At 43.7% G+C, this 18,455-nt stretch overlaps 4 protein-coding genes across 4 annotated transcripts; 3 read left to right on the plus strand and 1 right to left on the minus strand.

The window, feature by feature from the left end:
* Window positions 1–1,281: 1,281 nt before the first annotated feature.
* Window positions 1,282–8,900, minus strand: Bcbud4. The gene is made up of 6 exons (XM_024697978.1): window positions 7,149–8,900; window positions 6,900–7,034; window positions 3,870–6,830; window positions 3,395–3,752; window positions 2,606–3,345; window positions 1,282–2,555 (listed from the first exon to the last, which is right to left on the minus strand). The coding sequence occupies exons 1-6, from the start codon at window positions 7,170–7,172 to the stop codon at window positions 2,106–2,108; spliced, it is 4,668 nt and encodes a 1,555-aa protein (XP_024553795.1). The 5' UTR covers window positions 7,173–8,900; the 3' UTR covers window positions 1,282–2,105.
* Window positions 8,901–9,817: 917 nt separating this feature from the next.
* Window positions 9,818–10,597, plus strand: BCIN_16g02370 (hypothetical protein). Its single transcript, XM_024697979.1, has one exon. It carries the CDS (start codon window positions 10,084–10,086, stop codon window positions 10,414–10,416), a length of 333 nt encoding a protein of 110 aa, XP_024553796.1. The 5' UTR covers window positions 9,818–10,083; the 3' UTR covers window positions 10,417–10,597.
* A 980-nt stretch (window positions 10,598–11,577) lies between these two features.
* Window positions 11,578–13,647, plus strand: BCIN_16g02380 (hypothetical protein). Its single transcript, XM_001553268.2, has 2 exons — window positions 11,578–12,071; window positions 12,120–13,647. Exons 1-2 carry the CDS (start codon window positions 11,993–11,995, stop codon window positions 13,433–13,435), a joined length of 1,395 nt encoding a protein of 464 aa, XP_001553318.1. The 5' UTR covers window positions 11,578–11,992; the 3' UTR covers window positions 13,436–13,647.
* A 64-nt stretch (window positions 13,648–13,711) lies between these two features.
* On the plus strand, window positions 13,712–17,447 carry BCIN_16g02390 (hypothetical protein). Its single transcript, XM_001553267.2, has 4 exons — window positions 13,712–13,955; window positions 14,089–14,199; window positions 14,266–15,206; window positions 15,256–17,447. The coding sequence occupies exons 1-4, from the start codon at window positions 13,923–13,925 to the stop codon at window positions 17,186–17,188; spliced, it is 3,018 nt and encodes a 1,005-aa protein (XP_001553317.2). The 5' UTR covers window positions 13,712–13,922; the 3' UTR covers window positions 17,189–17,447.
* The last annotated feature ends 1,008 nt before the right edge of the window (window positions 17,448–18,455 follow it).

Below are 18,455 nucleotides of genomic sequence, written 5' to 3' on the forward strand. Positions count from 1 at the left end.
TGGTATTCGTAATAGATCTCTAGAGTTTTTTTTTGAGTTTTTGAGTTTTTGATTGATTATTGTTATATAGAGTTTTAGTAGATTATATTATATCCCTGTGGATTTGTAGTAGATTATATATATGTATATATGAGAATAATAATAACGTAGATGAAATCTATTTGATTCATATATTGTGATTATGTATGAGAATTTTTCATTGATAGTTATTAGATAGCGATTCCTTTTCTTCTCTGATTTTCTTCTCTGATTTTCTTCTCTCTTATTTTCTTCTCTGATTTTCTCTACTTTACTTCCATCTACCTTACTTCCATCTACCTTGCTTCTATCTACCTTACTTTCATCTACACTTCTTCTGGATTTGAATTGATTTAAATTGAATTGAATTGAATTGAATTGATTTACATCTACTGCTTCGGGATGGGAATTGATCTACTCCATCTTTACTTCTACTTCTAAACTTGAATGGGAATTTACTTCCAAGATTGAAATTGAATCAGTTTCCTTTACTACTGGGTTTGATTTATCTACCTACTAGTATATCTATATATATGTATATTCGTATATAGTGATACTCATTTAGGTGTTTATAAATAGGTAGACAGATACAGATATATATATACAAATATATACATATGTACATCACTACCACTATCATATAATAAAACTTATTTACTATACAGCAAATTACTCTCATGCCCCTCAAATGTCATTTAATTACTCTCATGCCCTAAAATTGGAAGAAGAAAAAAAAATTACTCTCATACCCTTTAGATTCTATTATAGAATCTATAATAGATTCTAGCCTTTTGAGGCTAGATTCTATATTTGAAGAAGATACAAAAATTACAAATTACTTTATTATAGAATCTACATTAGAGTTAGGGTTACAGAAGGGTAGATTCTATAACTAAAAGTATAGATTCTATAGTAAACAATAGGAGGGTAGATTCTATAGCTAAAAGCATAGATTCTATAAACGAAGGTAGAATAGATTCTATAATAGAATCTAAGAGGCATGAGAGTAAATTATTTCTGAATTTTAGGGTATGAGAGTAATTAAATGATATTTGAGGGGCATGAGAGTAATTTGCCGTTTATTATAATATTCTCAAACATACTTATTACTATAACAAATTCACATAACAATAATATCAAATCGATATCTCCTACTCTCCACATCATACAACAATCAAGAACATACCACTCACCTACCTATCTATTCACAAATCAAATCACATTACATTACATCACATCATCTCATCTTCACCAAACAAAAATTCATAAAATATAAATTTAATATTCTTTTTCATTTTCTCATTTTCATTTCCCATTCCTCACACACTATTTCCTCACTACACCCTCTCCTTCCATCTCCCTATCGAACTCATAAACTTCTCTACACCTCCCTTCATACGTATACGTGTATTTCATCTCCTCATCACATCCATCACGAATCATTACTGAAATCGAATCAACTTTCTTTCTTGTCACCAAGATCCACTGACAATCTTCCTTCTCCCACACCGTCTCATCTCACCTCCTCCCCATGCATCTTCATCTCCCCTTCACCAATCCATTCTCCTCCAGTCCCCTTAAAACCCCCATTCCAATCCAATTCCCAAAGAAAGGAAACCCAAACTATGAACCAACCAGTCAAAAGAAAAGGTAAAAAAAAACGGCAGGAAACAAAGATAACCTAATCCTTAAAACAAAACAGAAAAGTTTGTTGCCTTCGCATGCCAAAAGAAAAGAAAAAACTCGCTAAGACTACTCAAACCAGAAATCTTACAGAGGTAGTTGTGAAAACGCAAATAAGACAAAAAAGTCAAGAATTATGCTCCCACTTCCCCCACCCCAACCATAAACCCGCTCGCTACCATATCAAGAGATGATGTATTAAACAAAAATGGTGCATGTGTCTGTCAATAAAACTGACAAAACTTTTTTATCTACTTCTAGCCGGATCCGCACGTGAAGAAACAGTAATTCGCCGAAATAGAATGAAGGCCGCCCGGGCAGAGAGTAATACAAGAAAAGGAAAATCCCTTTTCAGTTGTTGTAAAGGCGACGTAAACCGACGAAGTAAACGTCAAGGAGAGAGATCAAAAGATGGTGCTCTTAACTCTCGAATGTGATCGGCCCTTGCCCGAAGCTCCGGAAGCTTTCCTCATAATATGTTCTTCTCGCTTGAGAACCATTTCACACCAACCACCTTTACCGCCCGCACGTTCTTTTCCTACACAAGGATCGAGAACAGACATCCATGCTTCTTTATCGGCTGGTGAGTCTGCATAGAAATCAATGACTTCACCATTGTTGAATCGAATACGGAAACCTTCTTCAACAAACATGTAGCCTTCCTCATCTTCAGCAAAACCAGACTTGCGACGTTTACCAGATTTAGCAGTAGTTTCCTTTTGTGTTAGTGCTCTGCGATCATCAATCAGTCTATTGGCGTTTGCAAGATTGATAGTGACACGAGGCTGCCTGGTTGACTCGTGGTAAGCTGTGAGTTTGCTTCCTGATAATCTGAAGAAACGACGACGCCAGAACTTGGAGTGTGTTAGTGATGATCAGATTATGTGGATGGATAAAAACTTACAGGACAGTCACCACCTTGTTGACTCAGGTGGCCCTCAAATTGTCTAGCAACCTCAAGTTCGGCTTCCTTCATCTCGCGGATGCAAGCATTCATACTCTTGGGCATGTCATCATCACCTGCACCCTTTGGTTTTGGCACGAAAAGGAGCTGCAACTGTAACTTTCCGATGGTATAGGGAGCGCGCTTTCGAACTGGAGGAGGAACGCTACGTTTGCTCATAACACTCGACGATTGACTAACCTCTTCAGTAGCCCATTCATTGAAAGCAGCCACATCGACGTTATAAGGTCTTCCAAAGCAGCGGGTCTCATGATCCTTTAGACAAACGTAAGATCTACCAAAGCTACCATCTGCGGCAGCAAGCGGTGAGAGGAGATCCCACGCAGTTGGCTGCGAAGATTTCTTCAATGCTTGAGCGTCTTGTTGCTTTTGTTGTGCAATGCGTTGTTCTTCTTCCTTTTGCCTCATCTCAAGTTCCTTTCTCTTCTTTGGTGAAGCAAATACTCGGCTGAAAGTCGAAGGCTTCGAAGGTTTTGAAGCTTTGATTGGAGAAGTTTGGGCGCGCTTTGGTGGTGGTGGCTTCTCAAGTTTTGCGTTCAATGTCAATTGGAACTCAAGCTCATTTGGCACAACAAGTTCGAATTCTTGTCCGATGGGAGCATTTCGTCCCAACTCTAACCATGCTGTGGTAACACAGTGAACACCATTGTCTAAAGTCAGGCTGAACCATGATCGTTCATCTATTCTCATGTTAGCATATAGAAAAGTAATAATTGAGTGAAGACGTACTTTTGGGTAAGGGGAGATCCAAGTCCTTCACTCCAATGACTTTCACGAACAACCTCCCACGCTCACTACCTTCATCAGATGTAGCTTCTGCAACTTGACCTTCTGTTACGATACCTAAACCAGTGGCGTTGCTTTCGTGACCTGGCATTGGAGGTACTGGACCAGTTGGAGGCTTCTTGCGTGGACTGGAAGGTCGAGCGCTGCTTCTGCGAGAGCCGTTCCACGGTTCAACGACCCAAGACTGTGGTCGATTATCTGGTTTAGTAGGCGAGTTTTCGACTGATTTGGTATTCCGTGGTTCTCTTTCATCACTGCTAGCAACAACTACTTTGGTATTTTGTCGCATCAAATATCCTCGCTGTCGTGGACTCCTGTTAGCATGATCATTCTTTTCGGCAAGGTTGTACAACTCGGACACTTGTCCAGGTCTACCAGTAAGGGAAGTCGGGTGAGTAGAAATTAAATCATATGCTACCTTGGAAGATTCAATGACCCGGTCGAAATCTGACTCCAAGTTAAGTCCAAGATCACCGCCGATGTCTAGTGTGAGACTTCGCTTTTTGAAGCTGGGAGCTCGCTGTAAAGTGCCCTTCTCCGCATTGTTGTCATCATCATCGTTAGCATCATCCTCATCGTCGGGGTCTTCCTCTCCATTTAATGAAGGTCGATTGCGGTGTCGTTGAGGGATTGGGGGAACGACAGGGCCAGCACCACTGACTTGACGTCGAGCTTCACGCATGGCTGCTAGGTCAGAAGGCGTTACGGATGGCCTTGTCTTGAGTTTGGATCCGCTTCGGGCTTTGATGGTAGCAACTGTTTCGGGGATGCCAGGAGAGTCTGAGGGTGGTGGTGGTGTGGGAGAGATCTTGGGAGGGTTGATGAAGGGGTGTTGAAATGGCTGATCGATCGACGATCTAAATGGTTGATCCAAAGATGCCCTGAATGGATGATCGATTGGCTCATCAACTGGATGATGAATCACTGAATCTGACTCTGACATTTCCTCATCATCATCATCTTCTTGTGGTCCCCATTCAGATCCATCATATTCTGGACGCGAAACCATTTTCTTGAGTGGCGACATTGGGGCAGGTTCCTCTTGGGGCTCGGGAACAATCTGCTGTGGCTCCGGAGTGTCATCCTCGGTCTCTGCCTCAGTCTCTCCTTCAGTTTCTCCTTCAGTCTCTCCCTCAGTCTCTCCCTCGGTTTCCCCCTCAGTTTCTGTTTCGGTATCTGGTTCGGTTTCCGCCACACTTTCTTTACGCTCATGAATTGGTGCCGGGTGCAGAACTTCATCATCCACCTCTGGTGTTTTGGATCCTTGCAGATATTCGTGGGCCTCTGACATCAGAGAGACCTTTCTTTCTTTTTCATTTTGAGGTTCAGGGGATGGTGTCATGTAAGATCTGAGACTCAGACTCAAGTCTGTGTTATCGGCGAGAAGTCCTGAGAACTCGGGCAGGGATATCCTTTTGTTCTCCTTGGCAGGGTCTGATGAGATGCTAGAAGGACTGATGTTTCTTGGAGTTGGTGGACCATCCTCTTCTGGAACGCTGTTTGATTGGAATTGTGGGCTTTCATGGAGTGGCACTTCGGATGATGTTTCATCGGAATAATGGCTATCCAATTCAGAATCATCCACCGTCCCAACTTCGCTCTCGGTCTGATGACTCTCCATCCCGGACTCGGTTCGCTGATACATGTCGGGAAGAGCATACATGTCCGCTTCTTCTTCTTCGTCATCCTCAGCCTCTGACTTGATTAAAATGCTGTTTTCGTCATCCTCGTCATCCTCATCGTCCTCGTCCACAGACTCAACAAAAGAATCCTCTGTAGATGGAATAGGAGTGTCTGGGTCCATATGTGCCATTTCAGCGGTGGTCGGACGTTCGGGACTTGAGCTGGGTAGAGGCGAATCCAAATTGTAATCCGACTCCCGAGTAAATGGTTCCTGACCATTGACCTTTCTCAAAATCGATTCTCGTGAGATGCGAGGTGGTAATTGATACGAACCCAATCCTGGAAGATCATCTAATGCATCTTCATCATCATGATCTTCTCGGTCTTCTTTGTCTTCATGAATTTTGATGGGCTGGGCTTCTCGCTCAGGTGTTTGACTCTTACGTGCTCCTGCACGACGCATTCGTCGCTCTCGTTGTTCATCTCTCTCGGCAGATTTTGGTCTACCTTCAGAAGACTTTGGCCGATCATCGTCCTGAATCATCATCAAATGCAATCTCTCCTCCAAAGTCAGCTTGTTTCCGTTCATTCCTTGAAGATCTGCTTTGCTGATGGAGGTAGGAGGAGGTGGCGTAGGCAGGTTTCTCGGCGAACTCGTTGCTCCACGCTCGATGCCCGAGGATGCTGAGCCCCTTCGGTCATTAGCAGCCATACCGGGTAGGGGTGGTAGTGGTCGATGTTCGCCATTTGAGTTCAACGAATCATTGCGTGTCCCAGCAGGACGCCCAGCCGAGGATGTAGGACGAGCATCAGGCCTTGGACTACCATCTGGACCATCAAATGGATCATCAAAGTAACCCGAACCTTGACCATAGCTATTTCTCGGGCTAGGATGTCTCCAGTCATCCGGTCCAACAACTGGTGTCTTTTCAATATCCTCAAGAGAAGCATCAAAGCTATCATCTTGCTCCAGCCCATTGTCATGGTAGTAAAGATCCTCTTCGTCATCCTCCTCGGAATCATAACTATTCTCCCGAGAACCTGTTCCAATAGATGATATGTCAGGTGTAGCCAGTTCGTACTCGTTGATCTGTGGAGGAGCTACATCAAAAGTAACACTCTTCGCATGTCGGTGTAAACTTCGTCCAGGTGGAAGCTCGCGTTCTCTCTCATCGCCCGAATCTTCATCGCCAAAAGTATTGTGCTCTGGATCGTAAAGTGCCTTGCCAGTAAATCGACTCGTTGCCATGGAGGACTTTGTGGGAGAGATTTGATCTCTGCTGGGTGACCGCAGACCGTTTGTTGCTGCTGCTATCTTTAATGGTTCTCTGTTCGGGCTCAGGGGCGGCGGACTGGCTAGTGAAATACTGCTTTTACTATCCGTCTTCATGTGGTTATATGGTCGATTTTGCTCCGATCTAAACCCTTCCAGACCTTTTCCTCCGTAAGCATTGCCTTGCATGTTCTTCGCTAATGGTCTCTCCACCACAGGTATTGACATCGGGTCGTATTCGAGTTTCTGCTCCCTTGCGTACATGGTACTGTTCTTAACACGCGACGCGCGCTGTAGACGTTCGATGGATGATTTTCTTGTGGGTGATATCGACGAATCTTTGTGCACATTTTCCGTGCCGACTCGATTTGGTGTGCCTGGATCACGGTTCTGCCAGAAGAGATGTGGAGAGGAGCCTTCGGCGGAAGTGAACGGGGAGGACTGGAATGGAGACGAATCTCCATTGAGATTGAGACTCATCTTCTACGTCCAAATTAGCTTTTAAATCTCCGAGAGAAAGAAATGCTGAAAATAGACACATTGAATTCTTACCTTGGTGGCTTGCCTATAACTTGGAGAGTTTCGTCTCTGGGCTGTGGGAGCTAGCTCTGAAAGTGGCCGCGGTGTGGAAGTTTTGACGGGCGATCCAGATGAAAAGGAACCCTTTTGAATCCTCAGTGGAGGGACCTGCATTGTGAATATTAGATATCATATTTATCTCGCAAGAATAGTAGTAGTAGTAGTAGCATGGCCCTCGACGCGCTCTACCATCTAAATTTATCTATCGATGTGTGCGCTTACCGGTTGCGAAGACGAAGAAGACATCTCTCATCAAGTCACCTACTTGCAGCCCCAAAACCCCGAATGTGTCGTTGTGGAGAAGGATAATCACCTTGCAGTAGCCAGATGTATATTTGTGGAATGTGGGATTTTGGACAAATGACAATGTTGATAAAAAAGCACGCCGGCCCTTCTCGTTATCAGACGCGAGGAATGCGCGTAGTTGATGGATGGATTTTATAGTAGTTTAGAACGAATGTATAAGTAAGCTGGTTGGTTGAACGGGGTTACGAAGGAGAAGGATATTCACTCCCGGCTGAATCCTGTACGGCGGTTTTATGGGTGATTTAAAATAAAGGAGTTTTTTTTTTTTTTTCAATATTAAAAAGGAGAAAGCGGCGGTCGATGTTGACTCGGAAAGACACTATCTTGAGGAAGATGGATTTGCCGGTACGGGACAGGAACCGGTGCAGCAACGAAGGAGAAATGAGAAGAACGAGAGAGAGGCAGTTGGATGTTGGTGGAGGGCGAGGGCGTTGAAGGGGGTGTATTGTCGTACCGGGACCGATTATGTTATCACGGGCTGGTTGACTGGCAGGAGAGGAGAGGAGGAGAGGAGCAGAGGAGGAGAGGAGAGAAGAAGAGGAGAGAAGAGCGACAAGAGAGTATAAAATTGTATGGGGCTGACTTTTTGTGGTTTCCATGGGATGGGATGGGATGGATTCATTCATTCTATTCTATTACCGGAAGTAGAATAATCGGATAATAACGAGGGTAATACTATTATCGACTTGTTTATTTATTTATTATTTATTATTTATTATGATGATATTACGCATCTTATCACAATTATGCCCGATTTGATTGTGCTGAGCTGGGTCGCTTTTTTCTTTCTTTCGTTGGGGGTCTGTCTGTCTGTCTGTAGGAGGGAGGGTGGATTCTTAGACGCGTCGCTCTGGCAACCGTGCTCCCTTTTTTTCTTTCTTTTCTTTTCCTTTCTGACTTCTGTACCTCGTTGTGTCTGGGAGGGAGTCGGCTGTCGGCTGTGATCTGTAGCTTGCTCGTCTCCTCCCAGTCTCCTCCCAGTCTCCTCCCAGTCTCCTCCCAGCATGCCCCGAGGGTGCGCGTGAATGTGAATGTGAATGTGAGTGTGAGGATGCGAGTGAAGTCTGAAGTCTGATACTCACCCCGTGGCAATCCAGCAGTCTCCCCCCTCGACCACCTGCTCCCCCCGACTGACTGCCTCTCACTGCCTCTTGCTGCCGACGCCTCCCTAGTCTGAGTGAGCTGTGAGCATGCGAAACCTTGAATAACCCCTAATCCCAGTGAAGTCTTCCACGCCCCGCACTAGAAGTCAAATGAAATTAAAGATATCAGCCGATGATTGGCTAATGGAACTCAATTGTTGCTCCGATTGATAGCGAGAGTTCCAAATCCGCTCCCCGTTTGACTCGATCCATGGATGCATGTGAGACCTTGGGACTATTTGGAGCAGGAGCAGGAGCAGGAGCAGGAGCAAACACACACAATAATTATGAACGAGGCCGTCGCACAATGCGATTTGTTCGTGGGAGTGTCCGTCTGCGTCCGTGTACCTGCAGCAGCACAAACAGACAGAGCATCGTGTCGAATGAGACCGGATACACACACAGCACCCTCGCAGGTACTATGTGTTGCTTCATGAACCATCCACCCCGTCGTCGCAAGTAGAACCACAAGACGGCATTCACGAGATGGCAGTGCGTGGTGGGTGGCGACTCATCGTGAAGAATCAATGTAAACAAAGAGGGAGGACTCTTTCCGCACGCCGCGTTGCTCCACTATCAGCAGCGTATCATCCATCCACCGACCAGGGACGATGTAAGAAGAATGATGCAACCAAGTCCTCCGTACATATCGGCACACCTACATATGCCTACATACATCTACATACATCTACATACATATCGTGATTTCATGCATGCGACGCGCTCATAGGTTGTTTTCGCCATCGTATATCTCACCTACATCCATCCTCCATGCATCCCACACACACATCGCCGTTGCTTGCATCAAGGCATGGTATCAGATAATTGTTATTATTCCGTAGGCAATATGTCAATAATCTCTCCCGCGTCTATTACCACATTCACATATACTCATTTGCACACACACACTCATATGCACACACACACACACATCCACATCCGAATACATTCATTCAAACAAACACATCAACAAACCTGCAAAACTCCAGAATTCCATGCCACAATGCCTCCAAACCCAAGGTCTCTCGTAATTTTCCGAAGCTACATCCATGAATAAACATGAAAATAGCTCCGTTTCCCACCATAATTCTACCCCTCATCCCAACTCAGCTGGTGATGACAGCCCTCCAGCGACTAGGAACTTCCCTGCCGTCAATTGCAGCATTCAACTGGTTACCGAGATCGATGTTTCGATAGCAACAACAACAGCAACCACCAAAACAACAACAACAACAACCGACATCCATTCTCACCCTACCATTTGTCCATGCTACCCAGCTTTCAAAACGGCTTCCTTGCTCTCAGCGACGGTTGGCTGTCTCGGTGCAGAAACTCAAAATATCGTCATCTTCATATTGTCATATTTACAAATCTATAGAGAACCACCTCAGCATTCCCAGCCTCCAGTGGCCATTCTTACAATTGGATATCCGCAAACGCTCCGAAAAGCCACGGTCATGTCTCCGGATAATATACAATGCGCGGTGGAGCTCGCCAGGTCAATGGTTATGTCTCCTGCATACGAGAACCACATATCCTAAAACCGCTCCCAGGCTATGGGGCACAACTTTCATTATCGGGAAATTGGCCGATCAGGTAATGTCGATTGCATCGGGCTTGGAAACCTGCATCTCTCGTTCCTTTTCCGTCTTTTATTTTCCTCTGCAAGCTTTGGGGACATCTAGGGAGAAAACATGGTGCAAACGATCATGCAACTCACCGCATACACCATCTGCAAGCTGGACCGATATTTCAGGCACAGCGTTGAGAATGCCTTTTCGCGGCGAGTTCTAGATTTTGGTGGCCAAATACAGAGTCGGAAACCTCCAAATCTCTTCTCGTCTACAATCAACGGGGCAGGATCACAAGTCCCGTCCGCACCTGAGTCTTCATCTATCGGGAACCACGACCGCTGCTGGATTGCAAACCACACTCCTATTGATGTCGATCCAGACGCTCATGCATTTCTCACAACAATTATGTATATCGCCATGACACCTCGGGACTCAAAGCTCTACACCGTAGGACCTCGACAAGTCTAATCAGGAGAATTGACACAAGAATATTATGTATGAAACTTGCCCATCACACCTCAATTATATCTGCAATGAACCAAAGGCGACCCGAGCATTCCGTGATATTAACAGTCTCCATGCTTTAGCCTCGGGTGACGACGGTGATCCGATCCTCCAACTGAAAATAGCTTTTGGCCCATACCCACCCAATATCGGTCTCGGTTCGTTTCATTAATTCAATAAACTCATTTCAGTTAAGTTCAACGTGTCTCTCTCTACTCGTAAGTCATGCGTATAAATCACATTGAGTGCCACGGATGTCCTTACCGTTAAGGTTTGGAAAGAAATGATGAATGACGATGGAAGAGAAGAGACGACAATTTCTGTACACGAATTTTCACATATGGGAAGGTTGAACGAATTTCCTGGAAATACGATACAGTTAACTTATCAGGGGTATCATCAGAGTTTTATGGTAAAGCACGGGAAGTCACCTAGGATCGCAGGGAAGAAGTGATGGGTGATCTGTACCAAGATTCGTCTCCGCATTTCTTGGGCGTCTAAAGGCAAGAGCTAGCTGATTCCGGATTAGGTATTTGAGCAGATCACTCTATTTTCGTGTGGTCACATTTGCAAAGCAGGCATTAAATCCCGACGACTTCAGTTGTTTATGTTCTAATCACATCAAAACCCCATCGCTTCATCTTCTCATCACGACACTACTAGACGCGTATACCCCACTCTACTTGGACGAGACTTGTATCTCCCATCTTCTGAAGCAAATCTGCCTGGGCTGTCAAAGGTCGAGAACTTTTCAGCCCAGGGACTTGACAGCGAATAGTTTGAGACTCTGAGAAGCTGTGTTGTTTTACCCCCTGGTTGAGTGTGCTATAATTTGATCTATGAGATTGATCTCAAAGACTGCTCGCAGAACACTCATCATTACCTGAGAAAATGCATCGATTTGTTCCCAGCCCCAGGAGAGAGTCCTACGATACGAGATCAGTCGCCTTTCAAGTGAAAGTGTAGACGTGCCTTTTGATTATGATCTCCAAAGTTTCAGAAATTTAACTTTACAACTCCCGAAAGAAATAGACTTTGGAACCTTCCTTATATTCTCAACGTGTCTTAAATGTCAGAAACTCTTGGAACGTCGAAAACTTGATGAACATGTGCTCCAAATCAAATGATCAAAGATTTTGCAACTGGCATATTTTGGAATCGAAGCTCTGATGAGAGCGCCAAGTCTTTCTCGTGTCAAAGTTGACATAGGAATGAAGAAATCTGCCTTTTTCAATCTCTATTTTTGTAAGGGATTTCCCAAGTCTATATTTTCCAGTCATTTAAGTGTTCCTCCAAGGCTGAGGCGCTACGCGCCATACGTTCGGATTCGTAGATTTCTTGATGAGGTTTGTAGGCGCCAACAGCCCGAATTACGGGGCGATCCGACATTCTTGCTTTCAAGATAATGTTGGCGACCTAGAACTCAGCCCTGTCGCTGCTCTCTTAAATACCATAAACCTGCTCCATATTTTAGCCATGCTCGAGACCTTTTTACCTTTCATCCTTCGGGCCGGGAATTCTATTTGGTCCCATCATAAAAATGACAATCCGAACCACTCTGTTGATAACCTCACTATGGGCGATACAAGCATTTGGCCTTAACCAACTCCCAAGGAGAAGTAGGTTGTTCACAAACTACTTCTTTGTTCAAAACTGACATGACGCAGCCGCCTCTATCTCATATAATGAAACATCAACGAATTCCGGAGCAGCTACCACCATAGCATCTCCTGAAGCCAGTCTCGAGTGCTGCTATCTTTCGTCTTTTCAAGTAGGCCAAGTTCTATGGTATTCTGAAAGCATCAATATTACTGTAGCCGCTATCTCCACCATTGTGTACCAATACGACAATACAGCCATTACTAGTATTCAGACCATTCCTACAAACTTTACAGCCCCATCGAAACCTATAACGCGATCATCCTTTAATGATCTTCCTACAACCATAATCGGGACTGGTTTGGGGGTTTATGGAGCCGAGACAACCTTCATTCAAGGTACCGCTTTCACCGATCCTTATGGGACAGTCTATGAATCACCAACTCCTGTTTGGGTATATACAAATGTCATATATGCCACTGCATCACCGACATCAAAGCATGGTTCATACGCGTGCCCTCGTCCAAGTGATATCAAAAGCTCATCCGGCGATGAAATTTCTCCTTATCCATCCGGGTTCTTTCTTGTCGATGAAGATACAGATTACAGTCAGAACTCACCAGGAATTTTTTCAACAACATTGCCAACACAGCTACGCGACTGGATGGTTAGTTATGCCGCATCAGACAAATCAAACACCATAACAAACCTTGAAAATTGTAAATTGGGTGCCGGTCGAGGTGTACCTACCGCCTTTGTCCCCTACAATGAAATCACAGTTACTTTTACTACCACATCAATTATAAATTCAAACTATGGTATTGTTGCAAGTTCAACCAGCGAGACGATTGAATCGTCACTATCCGCCGCATCATCTATAGTATCCTCCACCTCTTCAATCCACACTACGACCTCTTATTCCACTCGGTTGATCACGAAAACCACCATTGCTACACATACCAAAACAGCAATTTCGGTAGTAAACGCTGCCGTCATAAACACAATTACCTCGACGCCAGTCGAAACACCCTCTTCTGTTTCCAAGGTATCAGGCACTTCATCTACAACCTCCCTCTATCTAATGACGGGCGATGAAACAATGGTGCAAAACAAGACGGTGGCAGGAAGTGTGACTACATCTGCAATTAGTGGAGGAGGATTGGGAAAAATTGTGGTGGTTATGGACTGGGCCAGTACGAGTACTTCAGAGGGGGTCTTGGGAACGCAAACTGGAACAACAACGATAAAAGCGTTGGCTGATAGTACCGTTGCGGGAGTGGTAGAGAGTTCGAAGACTTCTGAGGGGATCCTGGGGAGAAAGACTGGTATGATGTGGTTGGGTAGTGCGATTTTGGTGGGTTTGGTTGGGGTTCTGGGTTTGTAAATGAGATGGGATTGGACTGGGTTAGGAAGTTTCTATTGGAGGGGTTTGTGGAGGAGATTCTGTATATATATTATTTGTATTTAGATATGTATTTAAAGACTAGAAGTTATATATCATGTATCATGAAGTCCGTTTTGCATAAGATCCAGTTTGGGCATTATGTGTTATGATATCCTTGGCGTATGAGGTGGGTCAAAAAATTATGATCTGCATCGTCATCATAAGGGTTCTTCCTACCAGATTGAAAAGGGGGAAATGAAATATGCAGATATACTTGAAATAATATTGCTCCTCATTAATTCATAAGCCCCTCCACGATCATCATACTTTGTATATTTCACTGTCACTTGACTCACTCCTGATAACGATATCCAACTTTGCTGACTAAGAATTAAACTCCCGAATCTAAGTTGCAGGCGCGTTTCACCACATCGCGTCGGCTACTATCTCTCGGACTTCTGCATGCGATAGCTTTTGTTAAGGTGATATGAATGATGCCTCCTCCAAAGTCATGGATTTTGTAAGTTTGTGCGGTTTCTTTTGGGTGTGAGGGCGTATGTTGTGTATGGGATAGGAAACTGTATCTTGATCTGTGCAGAGAGCTCGATCTCAGGATGAGGGTGCAGTTACTGACATTTGCTTTCGATACTTAGTGGCAACGCTTGATAGCGGGCACAGCGCTCGCGCCAGCTGGCAGCAAGGTCACGTCGAATAATCCGGAAAAAAGATTGGCGAGGTTCAAGAGGGAATATAATCGTCTGTTGGTAAGAGTGCTCTCTGGTGTGAATGTGGGGACGGTGAGAAGAGGGCTGATCGGCTTTTGTGGCTAGCAATTATGGCGCAATGCGACGGATCTCTCGAGAGATTACGAGGCTGCTGAACAAATACGCATCTGTCTTTCTGAAATTACTCGAGTGCTCAGCGATGAGTCTCGTCGCCCTTTGCCTCATCCTTGCATAGCTTTTGCGGCGGAAAAACAAATCTATATCTCGATTGGGAAGATAGCCACGACGTCGTATAGTGAGGGGATTATCAGAGAGGCGGTCTCTCTCTTTGCTGCGTTACTTGATAGCGAGGAGGAGAATTTTGTCGAGAATGATGTTTTTGCTAAAAGTCTTATGAATCTGCTGATTCGGATTACTGGGTCGAATAACATTAATTTGGGTTCGGAATTGGCGGTCGAAGTGGTGGAGCTGTCATTCAATATCACGACTAAGATTCGACTTGACCCGGAAATCTTGCCGGTTTGGTTCACCTCGCAACGAAGGGATGAGGATGTTGCAAAGGGATATACCGCAGATCCGCATGAGAAGTTTGCGGGAAAGACACACAAGGAGGATTTTCAACTGTTCTATCTGTTGATTGATTACATACATGAGGAAGGGAGATGTGGAGATTTTGCGAGGACAGGTCTTCTTTATATTATTGAAGCAGCTTCGAATGATGTGGCACTGGAGCAATGGATAGTGGAGAGTGATTTGGCTACTCTCATGGCTACGGGACTTGGTGCACTTTACAGTCAGCTCAGTCGAAAACTGGTTATTGATCATCCTCCGGATGCATTACCTCCTGTGCTAGCTCTTTCGGATTATCGACATCCGCTTACTACGCATGAGATTGTAAGCTCAGTCGACGAGGATTATCAATCGCATATGGAAACTTTCCTTTCCCATTTGGTCTTCTGGCAGGATGTTCTGAATCATTGCAAATCCATGGAGGTTAAACAAACACTTCTGGAGCACTTTCAGGTCATTTTTCTACAACAACTACTGTATGGGCTCTTTGTCGTTTCTTGGCTACTAAACTAATGTTTATAATAGATATCCATCATTACTCGAATCTTCAGATGTCGATGGAGGATCGTCGGTGGCAGTATTGACATATTTACGACGAATTCTAGAATCTTTAGATCATCCTGATATGATTCATCTTATACTTCATTACCTTCTCGCTTTACCCGATACCACGCCAGCTCCTTCAGGCTCGAAAGCTTCCGTGAGCGCAGCGAGGAAAAGAAAGTCTTTGGATCTTGCAACTCTAGTTGCTTTGCAGGTAGAAGGAGGTGCCCCTGCATTATACAATCTGGTGGATCTTATCTTGGGCAGTTTACGATCAGAAAGCTCACAGACTGTAACTGTTACCTTGCAGCTTTTATCTGTTATTTTAAAACGACATCATCGATACGCTGTGACCACACTACTTCGAACGGGTCATGTATTGAGTGACGGACCACAACGTTCCATTGCAGCTCACGAAAGAGAAATTGAGTATTTACTCACAATGGCTGAAGAACTTGGCGGTGAAGATAACTTTGATGATGTTTATGAAAATCACGTCAAAGATAGTATGAATATCTTGGAAAGTCACCCTTGTTCTATTGCACTTGTTGCGCCTAAGTCAGCTAGTGGAACTTCTAAATTTCCAGGTTCTCAGGCGACAATTCCTGGTGCGCCGAGAGATATTCGTCCTCACACTTTGAGACCTGAAGATCCGGTTCTTACGACTTTACTCGATATTTTATCGACATTTTTCATGAACTCTGTCGAAACCAATCTTTCTCTGACAGCCGCAATTATAGATTTGGCAACATGTGGCTACATGAGTGTTGATGGATGGCTTCTACCTGACCCTTCAAAATATGTATATGAAGAGTCTGAAGAAGGTAGAACTGATGAAATTATGGATGATCTTCTTCTCGCTAATATAGGAGATCCGGATGAGATTCTAGAAAAAGCACAAATTCGTGCTTTGAAACTAACACAACGTCGTCTCAAATGGTCGGAAACACCAAAACCAGAATTACTTAGTAGACTTGATATGTTGGTCGATCAAGTTAATAGTTATCGAGCCGAAATTCCTCGATTTGAGGACATACTTCAACAACGTCGTGATGCGTTCCAACAAGCAGCATCGATGACCACTCCAGTCCGTCATCGACCTAGAAGTTACCGTGAATCATCTGCCCACGCAGAATCGCCCCCTCGTCAATCCGCTCTCGATAAAGTAGCCCAGCGTATTTTCTCCGGCGACTTCAACAACCCTTCTAGATCGGGATCTCCACAAACTCGTGGACGTCCAGCAAATCCAAATCGTGAACAGAGAAGTACAAGTGGGAGTCATGGGTTCTCTACTCCTACAAATCGTACGTTGAATCCACCACCTCAATTTTTGTCGGGTGCGGAATCGCCTAGTAGAGGGAGTTCACAAACGAGAAGTCAGGAGGAGGAGAGGAGGGAGAGAACTGTTGTACCTAGTCAGGCGGCAGCATTTGCGGCTATTGATCAGGGGATTTTGAATAGAATGGTGGGGATTCCGGAGAGGGTTAAGAGGAATGAGGTGGTTGCGATACCGTTTCCGGATCTTAAGGTTGTTAAGAAGAGGACTGGGGAGAGTGGGGATGGAGGGAAGAGAGAAGTGGGAGTGGAAGCGCAAGTGGAAGTGAAAGCCGAAGCCGAAGCCGAAGCTTCGGAAACGAGGGATGGAGCGGTGGAAAGTAAAACGTTGGTGGAGAATTTTGAGATGGATAGTGGTGAGGCGGAGGGAAGTGGTGGTGCGGAGGGGAAGGGGGGGAAGGAGGGGAAGAGGGAGGAAGAGACGGAGGCAGTGATGAATACAGAAGAAGATGAAGAAGATAAACAGGTAAGCGTAAGTCATATTTTGACGAATGTTATCGTGTTGCAGGAATTTTTGTTGGAGTTGGCGGCGCTGGTGCAGGTTAGAGCAGGACTTTTTGGGGAGGTCAAGTTTGTTTAGATCTTTTTGGTTGGTAAGTTGTGTGGGCTGTTTGATGGGTTGTTTGGTTTGATGGGATGTGTGGATGATGGGGTGTGTGAAGGAGATTGAAGAAGATAGATGGAGTGAGTAAGTAGGAGGAGCATGGAGAGAGAGATTGATAGAGATTATTAGTTAGTTAGTGTATGTCTATGATACCTTTTCTCATTCATGCATTGTAGAGTATTGATAGTGATAGTGATAGTGATAGTGATAGTGATATTGGTAGCGATTCACTCGGCTTGCTTACTTTCTTGCTTGCTTGCTAGGTTGCTGTGATTGGGTTTATATATATATTAGTATTGTGTAGTGTGTAGTGTGTAGTGTGTAGTGTGTAGTGTGTAGTGTGTGGTGTTGAGTGTTGTGTGGCGTTGAATGAAATGGGATTTTTGTGATATATATGGGTATATAGGTATGTAGGTATGTAGATTGAGAGATTGAGAGATTGAGAGATTGAGAGATTGAGAGATTGAGAATAAGTGAGTTGTAGAGTATAAGATTTTGAATCTTGGATTTTGGATTTGGGATTTTGGGAATGAGAGGGTTATATGCGGACGTTTGAGATACTCGAGATACTTGGGATACTTGGGATACTCGAGGGAATTCGAAGAATTCGAAAAAGAGAACTCGGATACTGTATGGTATGGTATAAATATACTCAAGTATAACGTGATTTATCAGTATACGGGTTATTTGAAAATACATCAGAATTAGGCCCTTTTCAATATTCTTATTTTAATAACTAATCAATATTTTGAAAAAAGAAAAGAATTTTCAATAACAATAAGAAATTAGCTTCTTATAAATTTAGTTTTTTTTATAAATATTTCTATTGTATTCTAAAAAAAAAAAAAGTAGAAATTGTTACGATTTTCATTACAAAAAAGTTATTTTTATAATAACTATTATAATAATTTGATTTTTTAATAAATAATGAGATTTTTATAATATTTATATAATTAAATTTCAATATTCTCAGATTTTTTTTAAATTATATTATTAAATAAAGAAAGTACACAATTACACACAAACGAATTTTGTATATAAAATGAGGTGACTTATTTACTGATATGATCCGCACACTGATAAATCACGTTATTCTTTTCCTCCTGCAGAAGAGGAAGATGAAGAAGAAGAAGAAGAAGATGATGATGATAGTATAAAGGTGTTTGATTTTATATGTGTTGGTATCACCATGGGGATGGTGAAGTCAATATAGTACTATGGTTCACACTGTTGTAATATTGCT

The sequence above is a fragment of the Botrytis cinerea genome, chromosome 16, assembly GCF_000143535.2.
Source record: "Botrytis cinerea B05.10 chromosome 16, complete sequence".
NCBI lineage: Eukaryota > Fungi > Ascomycota > Leotiomycetes > Helotiales > Sclerotiniaceae > Botrytis > Botrytis cinerea.